This window comes from Plecotus auritus (genome assembly GCF_963455305.1).
Source record: "Plecotus auritus genome assembly, chromosome: 4".
In the NCBI taxonomy this organism is placed as follows: Eukaryota; Metazoa; Chordata; class Mammalia; order Chiroptera; family Vespertilionidae; genus Plecotus; species Plecotus auritus.
This window is the reverse complement of record NC_137775.1, coordinates 20314329-20340390: the sequence shown is the minus strand read 5'-3', so window position 1 is coordinate 20340390 and position 26062 is coordinate 20314329. Positions and strand designations below refer to the sequence as shown.

General features: G+C 36.3%; 1 protein-coding gene across 2 annotated transcripts in view; it reads right to left on the bottom strand.

Annotated features, from left to right (window-relative positions):
* The window catches only part of LAMA2 (laminin subunit alpha 2), a 519987-nt gene that overhangs the window by 314616 nt on the left and 179309 nt on the right, over positions 1–26062 (bottom strand). For both annotated transcript variants that reach the window (XM_080664727.1, XM_080664728.1), the window contains exon 5: positions 1629–1808. In XM_080664727.1, the coding sequence (XP_080520853.1) occupies positions 1629–1808 (180 nt within the window). The remainder of the gene's footprint in view (positions 1–1628; positions 1809–26062) is intronic.

Here is a 26062-nt window from a genome sequence, read left to right as displayed (position 1 = left end):
ATATATTTAAATTTACATGTAATGTTTACTTAACATTACTTTCAAAAAACATATAAATGTTGAACTTTACTGCATTATTTTAAAGGCTCATGTCCAATGAATGTTAAATAATACATGGGCACCCCAACCTCTATTTTGCCTTCTCAAAAGATGATAAAAGAAACACATTTATTGCCATTGATTTTCCCTCCTCTGATAGATATACTGTCAAGAAAGATTAAATTTCCCTTCAAAATTATTTAGTCTTTCTCGTTATATATTTTTAAGTCATGCTGAAATTAAAATTAAAAGGGATTTTTTAAAACAAGAATCTAACATCACCATAAAATAATCATTACTTCTGTATAAAATAATTTACAATAGGCTGATGTATAATACATGGTAAAATTATTTTAGGTTTAGAAAATACGGGGCACTAATACAAGAAACATGTGTTGTATGGGAATAACAAAACTTTAAAAGTTATTTTATGATGGAGAGATTTGGGAAGGGTAAATTAAGTAATGAGAAGAGAAAATTTATGAGGGGTATTCATGAACCATGAAAAGCATTGCCCTTCAATATTCAGCCTAATGTTTCAGCAATTGTTGGCAATAGTCTGACCTTAGGAAGATCATCTGAGAACTAAGAGTTTTGTTCCACAATCTCAGTTTCTCCTACAATGCTCTTTTTACCTCTGCTTCTGGTCACACAATAGATATTCTCTTAGCATGGATTTGTTTTATGGATTTATAGCTGAATTGCCCCCCTTGGTAATAATGTTTGGTTATGTAACAGCGTGTAAGGGAGGTGACATAATCCAGTGCATGTGGTGGGGGATAGATAGGAAGAAGCACAGTTATGGCTCATAGCAACCTCCACTGGTCAGACACATAAATTCCAGTTTATTAGCTCCTGTTTTCAAAGATTTGTTGAAAGAATGCTATAAGCATTTTTTTTTCTGATATTCTATCAGGAATGAAAATAAAACAATATACAAAATGAGTTTTTCCCTACAGTAAGTAGTACTTTTTTAAACTATGGCTTTTGATTTATTAATAAAACTAAATTATTTAGTTGGACAAAATGGTGCACAGACCAGCAGCATTGACATTACTGGGAACTTGATAGAAGTGCAGTTTCTCAACTCAGCCCTAGACCTCCTGAATCAGAACCTGCATTTTCACAATATCAACAGCCGCTTCTGTGCATGTTAAGGTTTATGATTTATTGCTGTGTGTGTGTGTGTATGCGTGTATACTAGTCATGTTATAAAATGTATTTCTTAATAATGATTGTAGCCAAAAATGTTTCAATTTCCTACAGTAACTCCCCAAAGCCAATTATAATAGTGCTGATCACCCAAAGTAACAAAACTTAGTTCTCAAAAATCAGAATATGAACTAGGCATTATGATCTTCATTTTGCAAAAGAGAGGATCAAAGTTTAGAAATGTTAAAAACTTTGATAAATGTTATACATCTAACAAGTAGCTGAGCTTAGATTTGAACAAAAGGTCTACCAAATTTTAAAGTCTTTGATAACCACTGCTACAAATCATGGAAAGATATATTTTAAAATTATTTAACAGAAGATTAAAAAGAAGGGTGGAATATCATTCACAGCCTACATGATCCATCATAACTTACCCTTCGTGTGACAATGGGGTCAATTTCCCTTGGGTCTTTGTGAGCAAACATCATCAAATCCGCATTCAAGGTGCGGATCCTCTGAAACCGCAGGCGAATATAGCGGGCGGAGGTGAATTCCAGCAGTTCAGGAGAAGGGTCATCTGCACTTGGTCTCCCGTTGATCAAAGAGATGTGAATCTACACAATGTGAGAAAAAAATTTAACGATTAAGCTCACCAAATACTAAATATCTGTGTGTTTTTTTCTTTTGGAAAATCAAGATAGGCTCTCTACTCCTAATTAATTAGGCAGCTTCATGTTTACTGAAATAAATTAATTGGGGGATTTTATGGACCTTTTAACACATGTATATGCAATATATTTGTTTACATTTTAGGTGTTCTCTATATATTGTAATTACCCATAATCCTCTATTCCAAGGCATTGCATCTACTTGACCTTCTAGGGGTTCCATAAATTTTTAAATCACTAATCTTTATCTGAAAATTATTGTGTCTGAAATTATTTAAGAATATGGTACACAAAAAAACTTGGTTTAAAAAAAAAAAAAACACTACAAAATAGACAAAAACAGAAACTTACCAAGTACTTAAAATCATTTTAAAGTTGAAAGTATCTATTTATAGAGCCTTAGCATATAGAGAGAAAAAAAAAAATGACACACTGCAAGGAAAACTAGACAAATCTGCAATCACAGTAAGAGATTTCAATCAGTTGTTCATTTGTTGTCGGTTTTTTTAGTAACTAGATCAATAAGATCAGAGGTATAACCCAGACTATGAAAGTACATGAAAACTTGGTTGGAATGGTAGATTTGTTAGGAAAATAATTTAGCACAATTGACACTAAAAGAAATAAAATCTAATAAAATCAAAATAGAGAAATTGCAAAGAAACTATCCTTCAAAGGTGCATGAATCCCACATGCTCTCACAAGCATTTCTCAATAGCAGAACATTTTAATGAGAAATAAATCAGTTTGATAAGATAAAAAGAACGCCTATTACAGATAAATGATATTTTTTCCCTCATACCTAAAGAACTCCTATAAACCAATAAGAAAAAGACCAACAATATAACACAGAAAGCAGACAAAATATACAAGGGAACTATTCAAGGAAAATAAAAATAGCTGTTAAACTTTTGATAAGATAGTGAACCTCACCAATTATTTAAAAGAGAGCTGTTCATTAAATCCACAATAATAAACTTTTTCCATTTTTTCAGGTGATCAAAACCCCAAAATATTGATAATACTCCCTGATGGCAAGACTGAAGAGGTATAAGCATTTTCATATACTTACAAGTGTGAGTGCAAAATGGCATAAACCCCTATGAAAGTGAGTTTAGCAAATGCAGCTCAGCCATCGAAGCTTAGTGGTTGAGTGTGGACCTATGAACCAAGAGGTCATGGTTCGATTCCCATTGAGGACATATGCCTGGGTTGCCGGCTCGATCCCCAGTGTGGGGCCTTCAGGAGGCAGCCAATCAATGATTCTCTTTGATCATTGATGTTCTATTTCTCTCTCCCTCTCCCTTCCTCTCTGAAATCAGTAAAAATATATTTTTTAAAAAATTACAAATGCATACAATTTTTAATCTAATATCCATCAATGTGCAACTGGCTAAATAAATATCTACATACTGAATTAGTACACCATAAAAAAAGAATGAGGCAACTCAATATACTGATAGGAAAAAGTACTTTCACTTTTTGTACTTTGTAAATGCATTATTGCCTATGCAATAAATTACATCAAATCAAACTTGTTAAATAAAATTAATTGAGTGGTAGGTTTTGGACTGAATCACCCCCTCACCCGCACCCCAGCCCCAAGTATGTGCATGCATGCACAGGAGGCTAAAGAGACAGGAATGCAAGAAGAAAGGAGTCTTGTGCTGGGCCAGAAGCTGTCCAGGAACACGACAGTCCATGCATGTACTGGGAAACTGTGACTTGAGGTCATCACTGGAATTTTCACCCACTTTTGCAAGATCATATATCATGTGTGTTAATTACATTTTTTGACAGGAGAGGCAATAGTATGTGTTTCCATTCTGAACATCCTGCATTTAGATAATCTCCGAGAGCATTTACAAACTGACTGCCAATAAACTACTGAGTCACTAGAGAAATAAATATAGTAAACTCTGAGATGAGAAATTAATTCTGATGTCACAAAGCATAAGCTCAAAATGCCTCATGATAAAAATATGAAATGTCCCAGCTAATTGAGTCTACCTTGGATATGTAGTAAAGAATAAATTCATTTACCACATTTGAAGATGATAGAATTCAAGGTCTGCTAAATATACTGAATCTGAAAATACTGGATACTTTCTCTCTAATGTCAAGAAAAAAATCTAAAGGAGTAAAGTGGATCTTGTATATTCCACAGTTCTGGCATCTAGCGAGTAAATCAGAATGTGTTTAAGTAGTTTCTATTACTTAAGAAGGTATCAATTAAATGTTAAAAGGATGAATAAAAAGATACATGAAGCAATTAAAATTAGTTCCCCTTGGAGATTAATTTTGGCATCCAAAAAATCACCAGTGCCCTTGAATTCATGCTTAATTTCTGTCTCATCAAGCTCTCCCTTGAGTGCTCCTAAAAATGCTATTTGAAAGAAAGGAGGAAATCACTGCATGTCTAGGATTAAAGTTTCTGAAAATTATTAAGGTTTATTTGGTGTTTATTCTATGGTTAACCATTATTTGTGGTTGTACATAAAATCAGTAAGTCCCTCTTTGAAACACACGGGAAATTTAAAATGAATGGTATACATGTTCTCATTTAGGTTAATAAACCATATGATAGCCACATAAAGGATTCAGCAAAAGAACACTTCTCACAGCTTTTGGTATTTTCATCAAGCTACTCTGCCAAGAGAGCTTGTGAGTATAGTTAGTCCCAAGCTGTTTCTGGATTATAAAACCAGCCAGCTGTTTGGCCATGTTGTGAGCAGCTTCTTTCCATCACTTTTTTTTATTTTCTTTTTTCACTCCCCTTCAAAATAAATCATAATATTGGCTAGGATATTTCCACTGACATGATGCTGTGTAATTCCAAGTCCTCTGGATAGCTTAGCATACTTCCTGGTTTCCTGTGGGGTGACAACTGGAGGGTGTCTATCTTCAAAAAGATGAAAAGTGTCAGTCCTCAAGACCGCCACTGCCTTGCTGTGAGGCTGCGGGAAGTCCGTGGCAGTCTAGAATCTTCTGAAATGATTTCTATTACAGACATGTTGGTGGGTGTATGTTCATTCTGTCAAAGGAATTCATTCCAACTGAAAATATCAGCCTGATTAACAAACGATCTTGTAGAGTTTTAAATTACACTCTTCTTTGAAATTAGTTTCGCAGGAAAATACCTTGTTTATGACCAAATGACCAAATCAATATTACACTCTATTCATCCAAATAATTCTGTTTTTATTAGTATAATCATACTATACACATCATTTCCAACTGCAGATGGAGAAACATTTGTAACTCTATAGCATTTTTACTTCTATAATTAGAATACAATTTTAAAATGGTTTACACAGCAAATAATCAGATTTCTAGTATGAATAATTGTCCCTTATGATGTTTTTCTAATTATATTAATACAACTGCTTTAGATTTCTAAAATAGCTATACTCCTAATACCCTGACCAATTATACAAATTTCTTGAGTGGGTGCATAGATGGGAGAATGTAGGCTGCTTAAAAATCATTAATAAGTATTAGAAATTTTGAACTGAGCAGTGGAAGTAGATGGAGTTGACAATGTATGTGTAGTGTGCTCCCTTAGAGCATTTTAAAATCCCATTTGAATTTGTAATCTCTAAATTTGCCAATTAAAAATGTAAAACAACTTATAAGTAAGGTGTCCCCAGGAGATAAAACAATAAAATCCACATATGTAGGTGCAGCCAAATAATATATAGGTGTATATGTAAACGAGTAATTGAGATTTGTGGGAATCTCTTAAATACAATTATGGTTAATATGATATTAATAGAGGCCTGGTGCATGAAATTCGTGCACAGGGTGGGGGGATGTCCGTCAGTCAAGCCTGCACCCTCTCCAGTTTGGGACCCCTCAAGGGATGTCCGACTGACTGTTTAGGCCCAATCCCACCAGGATCAGGCCTAAATGGTCAGTCGGACATCCCTCTCACAATCCAGGACTGCTGGCTCCCAACTGCTTGCCTGCCTGCCAGCCTGATCACCCCCTAACCACTCCCCTGTCAGTCTGATTGACGCCTAACTGCTCCCCTGATGGCTCAATTGCCCCTAGCTGCCCTCCCCTGCTGGCCTTGTCACCCCTAACTTCCCTTCCCTGCCAGCCTGGTCTCCCCTAACTGCCCTCCCTTGCCAGCCTGGTTGCCCCCAACTGTCCTTCCCTACAGGCCTGGTCACCCCTAACTGCCCTCCCCTGCAGGCCTGGTCCCCCCCAACTGCCCTCCCCTGCAGGCCTGTTTCCCCCAACTGCCCTCCCCTGAAGGCCTAGTCCCCCCCAACTGTCCTCCCTTGCAGGCCTGGTCTCCCCCAACTGCCCTCCTCTGCAGGCCATCTTGTGGCGACCATCTTGTGTCCACATGGGGGCAGCCATCTTGTGTGTTGGAGTGACAGTCAATTTGCATATTACTCTTTTATTAGATAGTATCTCAGAGATGGAGAGTAACTTTGAAAAATGAGCCAAATAACTTTTATTTTACTCTGTGTGAAAAGGAAAAAAAATCGTATATTTGGAGAAAGGGGGTAAACTGTATGAATCTTAGGAAAAGGGGACAACACAACAATTTGTCATCGTGTTTCTAGCACCGGGCAAAGGCTCTGGCACTGGCTATACAGTATATCACCAATAGGAACCCTCAAATTATGACTGATTAGTCCTCACCATACCTGACCTACTAATAGCATTTGAAACAACTGAACACTCCATCTACTTCCAGGACTCCACACTGTCCTTGTTTTCCTCCTACCTCACTGGCTATCTCCTTCACTACTTAACACCCTTTCTCCTCTCTAACTCTAATATTGGAGTGCCATGTTGTTCAGTCTTTGGTCTTTTCTTCTGTTCTATTTACACTTACTCACTTAGTGATATCATTAATGCTCACAGCTTTAAGTACCATCTATACTTATGTCTCCCACATCTATGTCTCCAGACCCAATCTCTCCCCTGAAGGTCAGAATGTAGAATTTAACTGCCTTCTTGCCCACATTTATTTGCCTATCTAATAGGTATTTTGAATTTATATCTCAAATTGAGTTCCTGCTCTTCATCCCAACAGTCTTCCCAATTTCACTAAATAATTTCATTCTTTCAGCTATTCAGACCAACAACTTTAAGTCATCTTGACTGTTTTTGTTTTCTTTATTCCTATATCTGAAATGTCTGAAAATCTTATTGGCTTTACCTTCAAAATATATGCAGCATCTAAACACTTCTCTAAAACCATCTTAGCCCAAGCTTTCATCATCCTCTGCCTGGGCACTACAATAGGATCAGAACAGGTCTTCATGCTACCACACCTAACTTCCTATGGTCTACTTGTAATAGAGCAGATTTAAAAAAATTTTTTTAGTAAATGTTTCTATCAATTTAGTTTCAGTGTTCCTTAAAATAAAAATCACAAGTTAATTATTAATGATTTAAAATATTGGAAACCCCAAAAAAGCCAACTTTCACTCATGCTGCAAGTTGGTCTATGTTCTTTTACTTCTGCTTGCCAGATGATCTTTAGCAATTTCTGCAAAGAGATTCTTCATCAATAGATTATATGAAAGAGTTTTAAAAGATGGCCAGCAAGTTTATGAAAATAGTGTGAACCATAGCAAAAGAGGTCCATTCCAACTCAAGTGTGTGTGACATGCTGTTGGGTTGGCTCTGACTCCTGGTGACCCTATGAATAAGTGAGGTCCACAATGTAGACCCAGGCCTATGGCTGCTTTTACAGACTCGATTCATCTCATATGTTGTCTTCCTCTTTTCCTGCTGCCTTCACTTTACCCAAGAATTCTTGTCTTTTCCAAAGAACCCTGCCTTCTCATGATGTGCCCAAGCAGGGCAGCTTTAGTTTTGTCAATTTTGCCTTTAGCAAAGTTTCAGGTTCACTTTTCTTGAGGACATACTTGTTCATCTTCCTGGTAATCCAGGGTATCCATAGAGCTCCAACATCATATTTCAGAAGAATCTTTTCTTTCCTTCTTCAGTGTCCAAATTTTACATCTATACATAGGAATTGGGAATACAAGAGTGTGGATGATCTCCAATGACACATTTTTTTTTTAAATATATTTTATTGATTTTTTACAGAGAGGAAGGGAGAGGGATAGAGAGTTAGAAACATCAATGAGAGAGAAACATCAATCAGCTGCCTCCTGCACACTCCCCACTGGGGATGTGCCCGCAACCAAGGTACATGCCCTTGACTGGAATCGAACCTGGGACGCTTCAGTCCCCAGGCTGACGCTCTATCCACTGAGCCAAACCAGTCAGGGCTCCAATGACACATTTTGCTCTTAGTGATCTTTCCTAGTTCTTTCACTGCTGCCCTTCTGATTCTCTGTCATCTCTCTATCTCTTGGCTGCAGCATCCATTTAAATTGATGACCAAATCAAGTTAAGCAAAATCTTTAACAATTTTGATATCTTCATTGCCTACATTAAAGTTGCATATTTCTTCTGCAGTCATGTTTTTTGTTTTCTTGATGTTCAAATGCAGTCCTGCTTTGGCACTTTTCTCTTTCCTCATTTCCCTCAGAGCTTTTGAACTTGGGGTCCCTTGACCAGAATGTTTCCCTCCCAGATTTGCAATGCTCACATTATCATCTATTTCAAATTATTTAGCAAATTCAACTAGCTTTCTACTTAAAAAAGCTATTTCATAGAGTTAATCAGATTTTTTTTCTGTAATTATATGAGTAAATCTTTGAGCATGTTATTTCCACAAAATGAAATTAAAGTCAGTAATCCTTCATACCGTTTTCTATCCAAGAATTTTGAGTTAAGTTGATTTAAAGAAAATTAGGAAGTTAACAGCTTGGACCCATGATTTCCTTATATCCAAGTCTACTATGCATGTTAATATTAGTTAAACGTTAGTTAACTTTATTCTCTATTACACCAACGTTCCATTTTGACAGGCTATTTTCAGCTAAGAAGAACACATAAATGTGTTCTCTCAGTTATAAGACATTTTATTTGAACTTAAGAACTACTCAAATTAATTTTGTTAAGCAGACCAAAGTGAACCTTACCCATTGGTTAGCTCCTTCTTTGTGCAAATCATATTCTGGCTATTTCATTGTCCAATCTATAAATTTGATGTACTACTATTTGCATGAGTTCATAAAAATAAGCTTATTAAAATTATAGAGCAAATTTCTTAAACTCTATGGATACACAATAACTACCAATAAAGCTAATTAACAGAGTACCTTGCTTCTAGAAGAAAAAGTTTTTACCAAATGTTATCATCTTTATGGACTGTCATTAGTTTTATTATATGTAACAGAATAGTTATTGAAAAATAACCTTCCTTACCTCATCAGAAAAGTTCCACTGCAATTTTTTAAACTTTTTCAAATCAATGGAATATTTTAAAAGTCTTACAAATATAAAAATACATGCATATCTAAATATTAATGCATGAGTAATAAAAATACACAAGATAAATAATAAAAGTTAGCCCTAGCTGGTTTGGCTCAGTGGATAGAGCGTCAGCCTACGGACTGAAAGGACCCAGGTTCGATTCCGGTCAAGGGCATGTACCTTGGTTGTGGGCACATCCCCAGTGGGAGGTGTGCAGGAGGCAGCTGGTCGATGTTTCTCTCTCATCAATGTTTCTAACTCTCTATCCCTCTCCCTTCTTCTCTGTAAAAAATCAATAAAATATATTAAAATAATAATAATAATAAAAGTAACATGTCATTTAAAATACAGGTTAAATATTTAAACATTTCACACTAGATATTTCCCTAACCAATAAATTTTATAGCCATAATGAGGAAATTGGGTATTACAGAATCAATATTTTCCAGTCCATTATTTTCAGTGATATCAGGCATAGTTTATTAAAATTCTCTTTGCATTTTCCTACACCTCCTATTTTATTTTCTCCAAACTAACAGCTGTTATTTTTATGATTATTTTTACTAATTCAAATACTGCTCCTTTGCACATCCAGAAAATGAAGTATTCTGAAGGCTTAAAACACATGCATACAAAGCTTTATCTCTGGTCTGCCTCTTCATACTTTAATATTTTTTATTCATTCATTTATTCAATCAATCACCCATTCAATCAAAAATATTTATTGGACACCTAGTATATTCGAAATAACTGAATCATTTTCACTTCCTCTCTTTCAAAAAATATATTTTTATTGATTTCAGAGAGGCAGGGAGAGGGAGAGAGAGATAGAAATATCAATGATGAGAGAGAATCATTGATGGGCTGCCTCCTGCATGCCCCCAACTGGGGATCGAGCCTGCAACCCAGACATGTGCCCTTGACCAGAATTGAACCTGGGACCCTTTAGTCCACATTCTGACTCTCTATCCTCTGAGCCAAACGATCCAGGGCTCACTTCCTCTTTTTGTGTCATGGTTTATCTCACCTCTGGGCCCCATTGTCAAGCACCTTTTCTGTGTCTGCACTGTTTGCACTTGCACAGATATACTTTACACAGCGTTTAGTCCTCAGCTGAGATGTCAATTACTTCCTTCCATGAATACGCCCATGTTCTGTCCAGAAGTTCTTCCTATGAATTCTCTGAGCTCCTCTATTATCATAGCCTGTTTACTTGCATGTGTCTGCTACTAGACTGTAAGTTCAATGAGAATAGAAACTTTGCCTTATTTATAATATATCTTGTGCTCAATAAACTGAATAGTACATAGTAAATTCTCAATAATTACTTGCTGAATGAATAAATCAGTATCAGTGTCCAAATATTATAGCTGTGATAGATCTTCTGGCAAATTAACTCCTTTCCCCAATCAATATTCCCAATTTTTATATATTATTCAAAAATTGACTTTGTATACTTTTAAATATATTTTACCTATATTTCTAATTCCATTGATTGGATGCACACAAGAATTTTGGCATGAATTTTATTTACCGCTAGAGGCCCGGTGCATGAAATTCTTGCATAGGTAGGGTCCCTAGGCCTGGCCGGTGATCAGGGCTGATCAAGTTCCCCACCTCCCCGCCTCCCCATCTCTTTCTTCCCTCACTTCCTCAGCTCCCTGCCGCCGGTCTCCCGCCATGTTCTTCACCACCCCTTGGTGGTTAGCACACATCCTAGCAAGCAATCGAACTTCTGGTCTCCTGGTTGAACTCCTGAGGGGACAATTTGCATATTAGCCTTTTATTATATAGGATAATTAACTAAATCTCACTACAGCTGTAATAATTCAAGTACTTAAAGGGGCATGTTATGGAGATCTCGGTAGCCCCAATATTTGGAAAAATAAACAAAAAAGTACTTCAGACACTAGTAGAATCATTTCTGAAGATAAAAATAATGCAATATACTTGTATAAATGGAGACATTCTTTCTGGTGCCTCAATATTCCTACTTACCAGATCTGGAAATAAATTCTTTTTATGCACTGAATTCATTTGGAAAGTCCTTAATAAATATTGCATTCTCATTAGAAGTGTACAAACCCAACTAAAATAACTTCTCCTCCATGAATAATGATTACTGATCTGCTTAATAAGTAGTATTTTAATTCATAAAATATCAAGGACTATGAGTGACCTTAACTTCCTTATTCCAAGAATACAGGAAATATCAATCTAATGAACTGCTTAACAAATAGGACTGTATCATTGACAACTCTACCCTGAGCTTAGTCTTAACAGGTATTTGACACTCCTATAAGGTGGTATTTCACTTTTGACACCCACATGGCCCCATTGTCCCTAAAACTTAGATTGTTTTTCTTCTGTTTTTTAGAATTATAATTCTTGCCTTTGTCATTCCTGAATGAAAGTTTTTCCTTCTATAAAATATTTAAACATATTCTTCACTGTCAAAACAATAGTCATTAATAAACTGCAGTGTAATAAGAAAATCAGTTCTCTTTGAAGACTATTTGTCTTTTTGTTTTTATTTTTCTTTTCTCCTAGTGGAAATACTTAAAATACTGTGTTTCAAAGATTTGTGCAGCGTCTCTCCTGGTCAAATAAGAGCATCCTTGTCCCCCTCTCTCTCTTTCATTTTATATCAAAGTTATTTATTTTTGTGCCAACAGCAGATTTCATGAAGCATGCTTTCTAACTTTTATGAAATTAACACATAGAAAGGCTAAGTTTTTTGAAAAGATCAAAAATAGAAGTGAAGTCATAGATGCTTTAGGGGTTTTGATTTTCTCAACACCTCAAGTTTGGTATGGTCTTTCTTTTCAAAAAGCTCTGGTGGTCTTCTTGCTTCATACAAGCCAAAGCCATCAGCAAAGCATTTATTTCTAAGCCCCTTGAGCCTAGGTTAGTTTCATAGAACATGCCCAGATGGGTGACCTGTAATCCATCATAATTGAACGGAAGATCTTGTATCATTCCCACTGGTCATGATGTATAAAAGCAACAATGATAATTAAGTCCTGATATTTCTAAAAAGAGAAAATCATTTCTAAATACAAATATCATCCTTACCCATTTTCTTTTCTCTAAAAGGACCTACACACACAGGAGCTCATTTTAAATCTATTTTAAAATTTAAAGTTATTTTCAAATGATAATTTTAAAAAGTACTCCAAGTTGAAAATGTTTCATTTATTGCTTGTGTTTTTCTTTCTCCAGGTAAAGTATATAATATTTGCAGGGATAAAAGAAGTGTTGTCAAATATGTTTTCTCAATCTCTTTTGGGAGCTTCTCATGTAAATTTTATCAAATGCAGATGTCATTTCTAAATCTTTGTGCCGTCAACCTAAGACAATATGGGGTATAAACATCGTCTGTAATTCACAGCAGGAAATAATCTAAGAGAAATAGCTTCAGAATAGATCACGAGGGGAAATCACCAGATTTTCTTGCTCCCCTCACACATTTGCACTGTTCCAAATTTTATTTTGGGTGTGCCTCAACCAGACACAGACTAAGAGAACAGAATCATTAGTCATCTATTCCAACGTCATAGCTATTTCAGAAGTTTCTGTGCAATATACAGGACCTGGCACGTAAGATCAATAGTGGTTATTACTGTGTTCTCATTGAATATTAGACACTCTTGCATGTGATCTCTGTGTCCTAAATTATTTAGCAATGCCAGCTGACGTGGCTGAACATTGACCTATGAACCAGGCGGTCACGGCTAGACTTCCGGTCAGGGAATATACCTGAGTTGCAGGCTCAATTCCCAGTGTGGGGCATGGAAGAGGCAGCCGATCAATGGTTCTCTCTCATCATTGATGTTTCTATCTCTCTCTCCCTCTCCCTTCCTCTCAGAAATCAATAAAAATATTTTAAAAATAAATAAATAAATCATTCAGCATTAACTCATTTCATGCTTACAACAATTTCATAAGGTTGTTGTTATTATCTCCTTTTAAAAAAGAGATACACATAAAAATTTTAACAAATATGGCTAAGTTCATGTAGCTAGGATATGTTCCAATTTGAGTCTTACTGCATTGGCTGAGCTCAGTACCACTACACTACCTCACAGAAGAGGGCTTTAGTAAGCATCTGTTGAATGAGTAACAGCGGGTCATCTAGTCACTGCTTGAAGATTTCTTGCATCATGAAGCTCAGCACTAGTGAGAAAACCTTACCCATGCACCCTCCCTTTATTCTCTTATTTGCCTTTCTTCCATTCCAACCTTGTCTGTAACTAACCCCAGTAGTTTAACTTCAGTTTTTCTTCATTATCCTGCTCTCGCTCCTCTGGAATTATCTATATTGTTTGATTTCCCCAGTTCTTGGATTTTATTCATGAATTTGGGTAGTATTTATCCTACTAGTTTTATCCATTCTAGACTTCCTTGGGTAAACTGCTTAACATGCCTGAAAGTCACCATACAGGACCAACCACCAGATCAGATGGTGACTAGGCTCCCTGAGAACAGGTGTGAGCTATATTATAGCATAGAGGGCCACTTAGTGGCCCTAAGCCAAGAGAGAGTCTCAGACCTGATTAACACCCCCTGGCATTGATCCATATCAGCAGAGATCTTCCATATAAATAGAAGCAAAGCTCTACATTGATCAAAACCAGAACTAGAACATGTCCAAAAAGGCTAAAGCATCAATTAACATGAAAAGAACCAACAATCCCTAAAGTCTTAGTAACATCATAATATTCAAAATTGGTTATGATGGGTTTAATACTTAATTACTTTAATAAGTAAAAATCATTCACTGGTGTGCAAAAAATTAATTAATACTTATGGGAAATTCTACGAAAAAGAAAGTACTAGGCCCTGGCTGGTAGCTCAGTTGGTTAGAGCATTGCCCCTCTATGCTAAGGTTGTAGGTTCAATCTCTGATCAGGGCACATACAAGATTCAACCAATGAATGCATAAATAAGTGGAACAATAAATCTCTCTCTCTCTTTCTTTCTCTCTCTAAAAATCAAGTTTTAAAGGAAGTACTAAAACCTCAAATTATAGGGAGAGAGGGAAATGATACGTTAATACTAAAAATAAATATCGTGAAACTAAATGCTCTTCCTCAGTCTCAAATAAGAATAAAAGCAACTGACCTACATTGGGTAGGACAGAACAATCAGTACACTTGAAAGACATGACAACAGCACAAAGGAAAACTTAAGCAACATTTTCCTGTTTTGTTTTTAGTCCCTGTGTGGGAACACTTGTTTAAAATTAAAATAAAATCTTGGAGCATGAGGTCTAAATACAGTGCCAGATCCTGTGTCATTAGGTTGGAACAAATCAGTCTCTCATTCTCTGACTCAAAATTTCCTCAGAGAAAAAGTCTCTCTCTGTTTGTGTGTATGTGTAAGTGTTGTAAGTATATAATAAAAATCTGGATAAATACATTATCTTGATTTCCCCCCCATTTATGTAGAATAGCATTTTGGGGTGGCCATTGGCATGCTAAACTAATTTAATTTTCACAAAGGTTCAACTTTAAACAAGATGTCAGAAATTTTAAATTATGAAGACATACTAATTCTTAGACACAAGGTCCTCATGATTGAGCATGTTCATGGGCTACCTGCATTTCTAATATCCCAAACATATGTGTATGCAAACTAGATTCCCCATGCTGAATACCCACATAACCCTACCTTTTGGCAGGTGTCTACTGACTCCCTACTCTCACCAATATAAGGTCAGCCTCATTCTCTGCTCTTTCCCTTCTTTTGCCACCTTTCACTCTTTTTTTCTTTTATGTTATAATTTTTTGGTATCTCCTTCGATACCTTTACTTGTCCTCCAGTCACCTCTAACTTTTTTCATTCTTATCTATCCTGCTCTATTTCATTTCATCTTTAGAGTGGAATTGTACATCTAAGGTTGATCAAGTTTCTATGCTTTCAAGTGAAATCATGTGTTCCATTACTGTAAATACAGCCTCTAACCTAGTTTTGTAAAAGCAAACTATAGATCTTACCTCTCTGAACTTACGATTTTTTTTCATTGTACAAAGAATAAATCAATAAATAAAAATGTGGGTTTTTTAGAGAACAAAATTTTATATTTCCATAACTGAGGAATTTCCATTTCAGTAGGTTCATAAATCTGAGTAGCAATGGGTCTGTGTGTGTATAAGACTGCAAAGATGTTCATTCACATATGCTTTTCTAATTTTGGCTTATCCTGTGCCTGTTGCTTTATACAATTGTGTGCATGTATGTGTGTACTTGTTAATTACAGTTTAAGATCATACATGTTAGAGACAGACTACCCGGGTTCAAATTCTGCCTCTTACTGTTTGTGTGAATTTAGCACTTTACTTCATCTCTCCATGCCTCAGTCTCCTCTGTAAAAGACAACTAATAATAATACTTATCTTATCATGCCATTTGCTGGATTAAAAGAAATAATTCACATGAATTGAATAAATAATGCCTAGCACACAGGAAAAATACTGGGTTAGTTGCTGTTATTGTTACTCTTGAGAGAGCAAGGAAACTATTACCAATGGTTGTGTGTTTCCCTGCTGAGCAAGATGCGCTGCAGCCTATACAATAGTTACCTCTTACCAACCTGGACAGCCTCGGAAGACAGAAGTAGCAGTGACAAAGTTCCCATCCACAATGGGGAGGTGATTCTGGAAATGTTTTGAAGGTTAAACATCAGTGGTAGACTCTGCATCAGGAAAGAAGGACCTGTGCCTGGATTTTACCTTCTAATTCATGTTCATTTTCAGAAAGCAATTAAGAAATGCAAAGATCAGAGGAGTTCCTAGCTCAAGAGCCCTCCAGCTCTGTGTTGGGGCTGTTGCTCTGGGGATGGTCTATATTCCAATTCCCTGACATGACAGTCTTTGGGACTAAAGGACAGAGTAAGTGACCAAATGCTAACGCAAGGCTGCAGGAAGAGGATGTTGTAGAACTGACATCTGGACAGTAGTTTGTATTATACATTTGTACACTTGAAACCTGTATAATTTTATTAAATAATGTCACCCCATAAATTTAATTTAAAAAAAGAATGTGGTGTGGGATGGGGCTAGCTGTAAATCTAACTTCATACTTAGAATTTTTTTTTTCTTTTGAGTCACCAGGCTTGCAACCATGTCTCACTTGACATACACTGATGGCTAAATAACATTTAAAATATCAAAGTTTCAAGGAAGTGTTTCCTTGAGGTTCAGGGTTAATTTCACATGGTTTATGTGACAATAGTAAATGTGATCCACGTGAATAGTATTCTAAGTTCAGCTTCCTGCATTCTTCAGTACAGAGTTGGATCATAATCATTTATTTATTAGGTTTGTAGGATGTTAGCTCTACACACCCCTGACATCTGTACGGCACCAGCCGATCTCTAGTTGCTTCAAAGAATCAGAGTGCACCAAGGGACCTCTCCTCCCACACCACAGAAGATGATGATTTCTGTCGATTTACTGAGTACACAGTGTTCTTGCTCCTTTGCTGGACTCACACTAGTAACTGACCACAGGAAGCTGCAGGGCCGTGCCCTCAAAGAAGCTCAGATACAGCTTGTGTTGTTGATTAGCTGGCGGGGGTTGGGGAGGTGAGGGACAGGCTGAGATTCAAGGCCTCATTTTCTGCAGGCACCCATGCACATAACAAATATTTAGAAACATGAAAACTTGGGGAAAATAAATAAGCAGCTGATTGGAAGTCATTGATCATTATCGTAAGTTACTTGTCTAAAGTGGATTTTGTTTACCCACATTCCCCTTTCCCTTTCCTCTTGACAAACACAGCGTGAATGAAAGGTAAAGGAAATAAAACATTTAATCAGTCATCCAGGGGCCAGGGCTAAATTGCTTGCTGTTATACATTTGCTGCCAAGTTCACAGAATCAGGTTTGTTTTCAATTATTTGTAATATGCTTTCCCAGAAGAATTTATAATGGGCTGTTTAGGCACTGTTCCCTTTTTCATTAATGACAAAAATACAACTGTTCCTCCTTAGCAAAAAGAAAAGGAGTTAAATTAGGAAAATTGCTATGAATGTTGCTGTTGGGCTTAAGAGTTTTTTGGTTGGTTTGTTTTCATTTTAAACTGATTCCAATGAGAAATGGCAACAAAACTGTTTCATTTCTTCTTCCCTCTCACGGTATTTATTTTAAAAATAAGATGCTAACAATAATGTCTATTTTGAAACAGTTTATAATAATAACACCTATAAAATGTTTTTAAAGCATATGTTGTGATTACTAGTATCTATGCTTTTATAGTAGCTGTGAACTTGTTTCCTTGAAAAAAAAAAAAAAAAAGGTACACTGTAAGTCCAGTGAATATTTACTGGCCAGAATGCAATGTTTCCAATCTCTCTAATTTCTAAAATCACCTTTTCTCTCTCATCTTATGTTCCCCTGTAGTTTTTCTCTAGGCCTCTCATGTCATACCACTATCAGCATCCTGCTGTCTTCTGCATCTTTCAGTCTGATATGGTGCTAATTAAAGACACAGACTCAATAAGGGGGGGTTCCCTATTAGATAGCTAGGTATAGCAGTCTTTTGAGAAAGACAAGAAAGAGTTTCTGAAATCCTACTTATAGGCATCCCCATGGGCGTATGACCTACATGTAAAGATGATGTACATTTTTAACCCACTCATTTCACCCTGTGATAGCACAGGGCCAAAGACCACAATAGCCATGTTCCAAAAACCCACCGTTATACACACTGAACAGGGGTACATCCTTAGAAAGTTGGTTTTAAGAACTCTAAGGCCAATGTCTAGCATTAGTATGGACTGGGGTTTGTTTGTTTTTCTGAAAATCTGATCAATATTCAGCCCCTTCTTTAACTTCATTCCTGATACTATATCGTGTTTTCTGTTCCTAACCCTTTCTTCCCTATCATAAGTAAGCACTTTCACTGGTCTATCTCATGACCTTCTTATCCTCCAGTAGTGCACTTTAGCTGAAATAATCCTTTTTCTTAATGGCTATATCTATACCCCTGCTTCTCTAAAATCCCTTTATTGGGTCTCCAACCTATGTTATTTTTTTAAAATAAAATTTAAATTATTCTCAATTTTTACTCACTGCCTTATTTTTACCTGAATCTCTTCCCTCACATCTATATATTCCTATTTCTTCCAGTGGTATATTTAAAAAACATGATGGTACTGATAAAGAGAAAGGAAAACATTCTCTAATGGCATAAACATCGTCATCATAAATTTTTACAATATGTACAGAATACACATACTAGTATACCGCCCACAATGTTGTCTTCTCTACGTAAAAATATAAATAAGCATGTCAACTAGTGAGCAATTTTATAACAAGCATTCCACAGTTTACACATCCACATGAGTGTGCCTTTTCATAGTCATTATTCTGGGGTACTCTGAGTAGAGAGAACAATATTGCCTTTTCTTCCACCTTTTTAATATTCTTTGTGTTTTTTCATTATTCCTGAAATGTTCTTAAGTGGTAGGAGGAAGACTATTTAAAAAAAATGTTTTGGGGAAAAAGTGGTCATGAAAATTAAAGATCAGAATATAAATAGAAAAATTCAAGCTGGAAACAGAGGCAGGTACAGATAGCAGAGCTTGCCCACCCACTTTATCCAAGTCTCCTTTAAGCTTCAGTATTCCTTAAGAATCAATTACAAGATGATATCGGGGCATATTAAATATTTGAGAGGGGAACTGGTAGCCAAAGATAAATTACTTTAAGAATCTTTTCACTCATTATAAAGTTAAATCCTTTTATCCACTGAAGACAATCATTCACTATGTCAATATCACTTATAAAAAAGGACATATTTTAAAAAACTATAAAATAATATGCTTGAATCCTAAATATAATTTGTAATTCTGACTGCTGTTGTTTTCAATCATTAGATCATTAAAACACAAGTTAAGTAAATTTCAACACATTATAATTTTAGTGTAAATTCTCATAATTATAAAGTAATGTACCTTATCTTTACACACCATTGAAGGGATTATGTTAATAGATTTTGTTTGTCTTTAACTTTGAGAAGCAGAACAACTATGGATCATCTACATGTTCCAGTTGTGAAATCGATTGTGTTTGTGTTTCAATGAACATGTTTAATAAATTGAAAAGCCAATTATGATTTATCCTTTTGATGACATTAAATATCCAAATAATAATCAACATTGATAACACACTATACTTTTCAGTTTCACCCAGAGGTTTGGTGTCATGTAAGACAGCACCTTAGTTTGACATAAAAAAAAATATTTCTTGACTTCTGGCCCATTAAAGTGGAGAGGAATATAATATGAATGGTGTGGTGGTTGCTTCATTATTTTTCTCAATATGTACTATTTTATTGGCAAGACTTTTAAAATATTGTAAGCGAAATTGTACTTAAAAATAAATGTCATACTTCTAAACTTTCAAAGTTTACCAGTACGAATAAAAGTCAGAATAAAAAATCTAATTATATAATTTATATCATAATAGTTTTCAGAGCAAGTCTTTAAATTCAGAGTTTATCCTTCATAACTTATTTCAAGAATGTCCTATAAGATCAAATTTGAAATACACTTAAATATATGCTATGTTGATGTGTAAGATCTGATATGAGAATTTGGAACGTGAATGTTAAGGAACATAAAACTTATATGCCAATTCATTTGCTTTTGTTTAATGTACAGCCAAGCTTAGGTTTCTCCATGCCTTTCCTGGAAAACTCTGGTCAAGTCCTTCTTTATAAGCCTGGAGCCTCCTCCCTTGACATTGACTATTTAATAACATTTTAGTTTTTATAGGAATCAACAAAATTAGCACACAGTTAGTTGCTTATTATATAAATCACATCAAGGTCTGAGTGCACATTTCCCAATGAGAATATATAAGGCTTGCAATGTTCTTGCCAGAAATCTCTCTGTTCAAAACTGACTTTGATTTTGCTGGTTTTACCTCATCTAACTTTGAAAGGTTGAGGTATCTCCGGGCTCAGTTCTAGGACTGTTTCTCTTTATTGGTCTTTATGTACTTCCTGGGTGAGCTCAGGCAGTCTTATGGCTTTAATTTTTCTAATTCATGTCTTTAAGCAGTATTTTTCATCTGAACCCTAAAATACGATATACCCTCTATTCAATCTCACTAAGATGGCCAATAAACATTTCAAACTTAACATATTTAAAATTGAACTCCTGTTTGTCTCTGTCTAAACTTGCTACACCCACAGGCTTCTCTAACTCAATGGCAACTCAATCCTTCCAATTGCTCAGGCCGAAAAAAATGTATACTCATACTTCACTCATCTCATTCTCTCACACCTCAAGGAAAATGCATCAGCAAATGCTCCTAGCAGATCCAATTGGTCAGGAAATCCTATTGGCTCTACTTATATGTCTTCTCATCACCTTCACAGCTTCCACTGTGGTCTAAGCCACTCACTCTCATTTATCCCCTGAAATACTCTAAAAGCCCCTTAACTGCTCTCTTGCCTCCACCTTCCCTTTCTATGCTCTGACACCAACCCACCACAGCTGTGAGGTTGGGGGGCAGGGGGGGGGGTCGGGCTGGGAGGGGATAAGAATGAAGAATGACTGATACTGTGTAAAGGGGTTGTTGAAAATGTTCTAAAATTTACATTGTAATGATGACTGCACAACCCTGGGAATATACTAAATACAACTAAACTGTAAACTTTAAATTTTTGAAATGTTTGTGGTATATGAAATACATGTTAATATAGCTGTGTGGGTTTTTTTTAAAAGACTATGAACGGTCTGAGATTTTAGATTTTACCTTCTTTCTAATATAACAAGCTTAGACTGACACAGTGTTTTAGATGTTGGCAGAATATATGAGACTGCTCCAACAGGGCAAAAGGACTGGTTACTCACAGTAACTCAGGAGGCAGCATGAGCATCAGGATATTTGGTGCCGATCTCTGAGCTTCACTTCCACAGAGAGACACGAGGGCCAGCTGGCACCTGACTCCAGTGTGAGATGAGGATCCCTGTGTGTGAGGAACCCGAATCTTTTACACTGGGTAGTAAGCATGCTTGTCCCCTGCTTTGGAGGAAGACACCATCTATATCTTCCAAGGCTGTAAGCAAACTTGCTGTTGCTTCACAGGCAGACGCTATTTCTACTTTGCAATACTGTTCACTCTAGAAACAGCCTGGAAATGATAGTCTGGAACAAAGATGATCAATGGTTTCAAAATTGGCCATGGTTTGTCATCTGAACGTAGTCCTAGGCTTTTGGATCTGATCTATTAACCAAAATGTAACTATTATTTCAAGAACACACACACACACACACACACACACACACACACACACACACACACACATGAATTACATGTGCAGGAAGCCAATTCCAGCATGTCATAATTACAAGAGTTTTATCAAAAGGTTGATGAAACTTGGGGGCTCGACAAGGGCTGAGTCACATATGTAATTACCTGTTGGAACGGCTGGAAGGCACTTCCCCCACACCTGAATAGGATGATTGCTTGCTGCCAGACAGCTCAGGGCATCTTAATCTACATGTTATTGCCTCCTGTTGGCCAAACACCTGAACAGCTCTAGGCTAGTCCCCAATCTGACAATGCTTCTGTACGAAACCCTACCCTTTGAAGTGTATTATCTCCACCTTGTCTTAAGATTATTTGTGTTAATAAAAAGCACAGGGTCCTGAGACAAAAGGAAACTAAGAACTAAAAACTGGACCTTTAGCTCTTTTAGCTGAAGCTCCTCTGACCCCCAATGCCTTTCAAAATTATCTTTCATCATTGGAATCCTACTTAATCTATGCACAGCCTTTCTCCAGATTGCTGAATCCTTCTTCATGCTGGGACAAGAATCCCGGCATAGGTGGTTTTAAGTTGTAATAATTTTAAAATGGGCATTTATATGCTGATTTTATAATTTATGTTTCTCTAATTTAATTCTCAGTGTTAGCAAGGTATTACTCTAATCCCCATTTTTTTGCAGATGGAGAAACAGGAACAGAGCGGTCAAAGACCTTGCACAGGAGGCAGCAAGTAGCAAGTGGCAGAGCCAGGGATTCAAGTCCACCAGTACAGGTGCATGGTGGAGCTATGGAGTGAGCTGGAGCATGCCACCCCAGGAGATGCTCTCTGCCTCAGACAATTGCTGGGCACACATCCTGTCTGGCAAACATGGAGATGGTTCGATCACAACACAAGTTACAGATATTCACACAACTATTTGGGAAATACCATTAGGGAAAAATTAGGTGATAAACTTCATATACAATCCTGACTTCCCATGTTCTATATAGCGCTTATAGAACCTCCCAAAGACTTCCAAAGGTGTGAAGCAAAGAATTAGCATGAGGGCATTCTGGGTCATATTTCCCTGAGTGTTTCACTTTGGACCACATGTATTAATAAGGCTGCGTTTGTGATTATGAGCACATTTACACCCTGAAGCTCCCCACAGTGAAATTCAGTTGCCTATGGGAAACACAGAAGTCTACGGTGGTGCTCTCTCAGGCAGGCATATCTGACAAAAAAGGAAAAAATTCTGATATATGATTTTTTTCCAAAAACATTATAAACATTGATTGCATCAGTGTGGTTAGAAAAATATTCTGTTAACCAGGTATAAATCATCAATTGATATTGTTATCATCATAACTAGTTAGTTAATATTAATAAAAGGGAGCAAAAAGGAGTCAGACAATGTAAGTATGGTCACCTGGGAAGCTTCACCAGGAAGCTATAGCTTCACACAACATTCTTCCTCCAAGAGGATTAACACTCCCCCTTTCTCCCATCTGGTACTAGGTTGTTGGGGGGCGATAGACACAAGCACAGTGGAAATCAAGATGGGGCAGGGAAGGTGCTTGCCTGCAAGTCTAGCCTGGGGAGCACTGTATTAGCTAGGGGGTGGACCCCATCAGAAGTGTGCAGAATCTTGAAAAGATAATTGTTTAAGCTCCTGTTTAGTAAAACCCCAGACAAAGAAGCTTTCTGGCTTTTATTCACTCTTGTTCCCTCTTGCTCTTGTGACCTGCACTCACTGGTGCCCTCGCCTATTCTCCCTCAATAGCCACGTGGCCTTAAGCAGCCACACGGCCCATGGCCATGTGGACCCCACACACAATGGACAGCAGCTGGGAACACAAGCTAAGCTAGCCAGATGCTGGACTGGACTGAAGCAGAAACTCTGGCAGTGGCCTTAATTCTGGTGCTACTGAAGACAATGGACTTCTTCCATGGCAAGATGGACAGAGATGGGACCTTTGAGGGGAACCCCCTTAATTTTACACCATCAGTTAAAGCTTTTAACGAAACCCATCCTCCTGTGGGACCCTCAGGACATTCTTTTTCCTCTTGGTACCAGAAGAACTCTACTACCATCGATAACATGATGAAAGATTTACATAGAATTTTAAATTTTTCATAGGGCATTTAGATACATACTAAAAGAAAGATTAATAGGGTTAGGGACCTGTAAGTTCTACTTATTATAAGTCTTAAGGAAAGCCTAAAACAGTGATCTTTTGCACATGATTTTGAAGGTTAACCATAATTTTTCAATAAACATAATAATAATAATATTCACAAATTTATTTTTTTTCTCACGCCGATTTTTTTCATGTGAAGCAGCAGATAAGATAACTTTATTTCAACTGAAGTGATTACCTCAGGGGCAATTTGAGATTTTAGGTAACTCAAAAATATTTAATAGTTCAATGTCTTAGAAAATTGACTCTGGATAATTTTAATTATAATTTCAAAATATATTGTTTACAATTTGCTGCTGCCTAATAATTTCTTTGATCTACAGCAGCCTTTCCCATAGTTTTCAGAATATATCTTTTTAAAACTGATTAATAATGGTATTAGGAAGTTTAGTCTAGCTTCACTAACAGGATGATTTTGTTTTTCAAAGCATACAATTTCCGGATTTCAGGTTATTTATTAGCACCTCCTTCCAGAGCTTCCAGCTTTTACTCTAGGTGTCAAGAGGCTCTGCCAGTTCTAATGTGTATAATGTTCAAGGAGATCTTTGGAATAGCAGACACACCACTAAATATACATAGAAGATATAACTAGAATGAAAAGTTGTTAATCGACAGAGCGACTTGTGCTAAATTAAAATATTCAAGTTAAGTAAAATTACATGATAAACAATAGCATCAACAGGGTTTGAAATAAAAATTGGAAGTGCAATTGCAGAAGACTCTGAGCTCTTCAAAGAAATAGTTTATTTTTTATTTTTTTTATTAAATTGGTAAATCTCCCAATTTACAGCCTAGTAGACTTCCAAAAAAATGTAAGAAACACAGTGAAGAAGATGATTCATTAGCTTTTATAAGTGCTCTGTAGGTAGTAATTTCTGAAAATCCACTCCAGGCCCACCATGGATGAGGGACAATGGGGAAGGCGGTGTCTGTCTTGCACACAGCAGGGGCCAGACTAACAGGCATTCCCACCCACTATGACCACACCACACAGCCTGCAGTTTCGCTTCAGATACTGTTAATCATTTCTGCATTTGAAAAGTCTCCTTGAGAAATCCAGCTGAAGGGGCATACTGATTCATGTGTCTTAAAATACCCTTGCCATTCAGAAGCTATTTTTTATTAAAGGCAATAAGAGAGCCGCATGAGAAGACATTAGGTGCATTTGGAATTATCTGGAGTGCTCACTTCTAGATTTTCGTATATATTTTGCCTTCACACAAAATCATAGCAAATGCAATAGCAAAAGACTATGCCAACTCTTGAGGATACTAATTTCCTTAAATATATTTTAATGCAATTGGAAGAGACATGCTGAAAAGCTTTAGAAAGATCACTTAATGGAGGATAAATAGGCCTTTAAACAAAATAGCACTGGCAACAAAAAGGAAGTCATCTGTGAAAGAAAGGTCTGACTTCTCAGGCCATAAAGGTCATATTTAAAATCCAGATACTTTATGGCATAATAATCATAGTATATTTAAGTAAACATTGTAAAACTATTTCACTTTTCTTGAGTTTTGAATCTGAAATCCCATAGTATTTTTAGTTACAAAATAATTATACATTTTTAAGTCAGAATGATCCTCATTATATACTGTAAATCCAGAAATGTATTAGTCTAGTCATGATAATTTTTCTGTATGTCGGTGTTCCACAAAGCAAAACTTATCTGTTTTATTTCACTTGGACTTGACTTTTCTTTTTAATGATAAATTTCAAAGATTTTACAAATGGTTACATTATGGGTTTTTTACTAATTGTGCTCAGAAATCCCAAAACATTTAAAACTCAATTTTCAACCTACTTTACTGTGTCCATGTTACCGCTCTTATATAGAGATTCTTAAGGATTGAGAAAAAGAAAGAGAATGGATTTTTGTATATTTAAATGTCGTTGTGATATTTTGGAATGCATCAAAATAGTTTGGTATAATTTGTGCATTAATTGGACACATGTCTTTTCCCTATGGTAAGTATGTGTGGATACTGTATATTTGTAGATAGCTTTAGAATCTACAGTATATGCTCACATGGTATTTTATTTGGTCTCACAATAAACCTGGAAGGTAGATAAAACAGAAACCTTAAACCAATTTATTAAGAAAATAGAGCTTCTAAGAGGACTCATCAAAGATCCCATGAAAAGGAAACACTAGGAGGTTACAGAGACTAAGAGTGGTAGGGCTGGGTATAAAACTCTGTTTTTTATTCTTACTTCAAATCCAGTGCACATTCCATTAGACCAGGTCTATAAGATGAGCACTGTTCTCCAACCTGATGCCCTGAAATAGGTTAATCCATTCATTGGACTACTTCAGGATACATTTTTTTACTTTCTTCCTCTTAGCCTGCTATCACAATGCAATTCTCTTCAT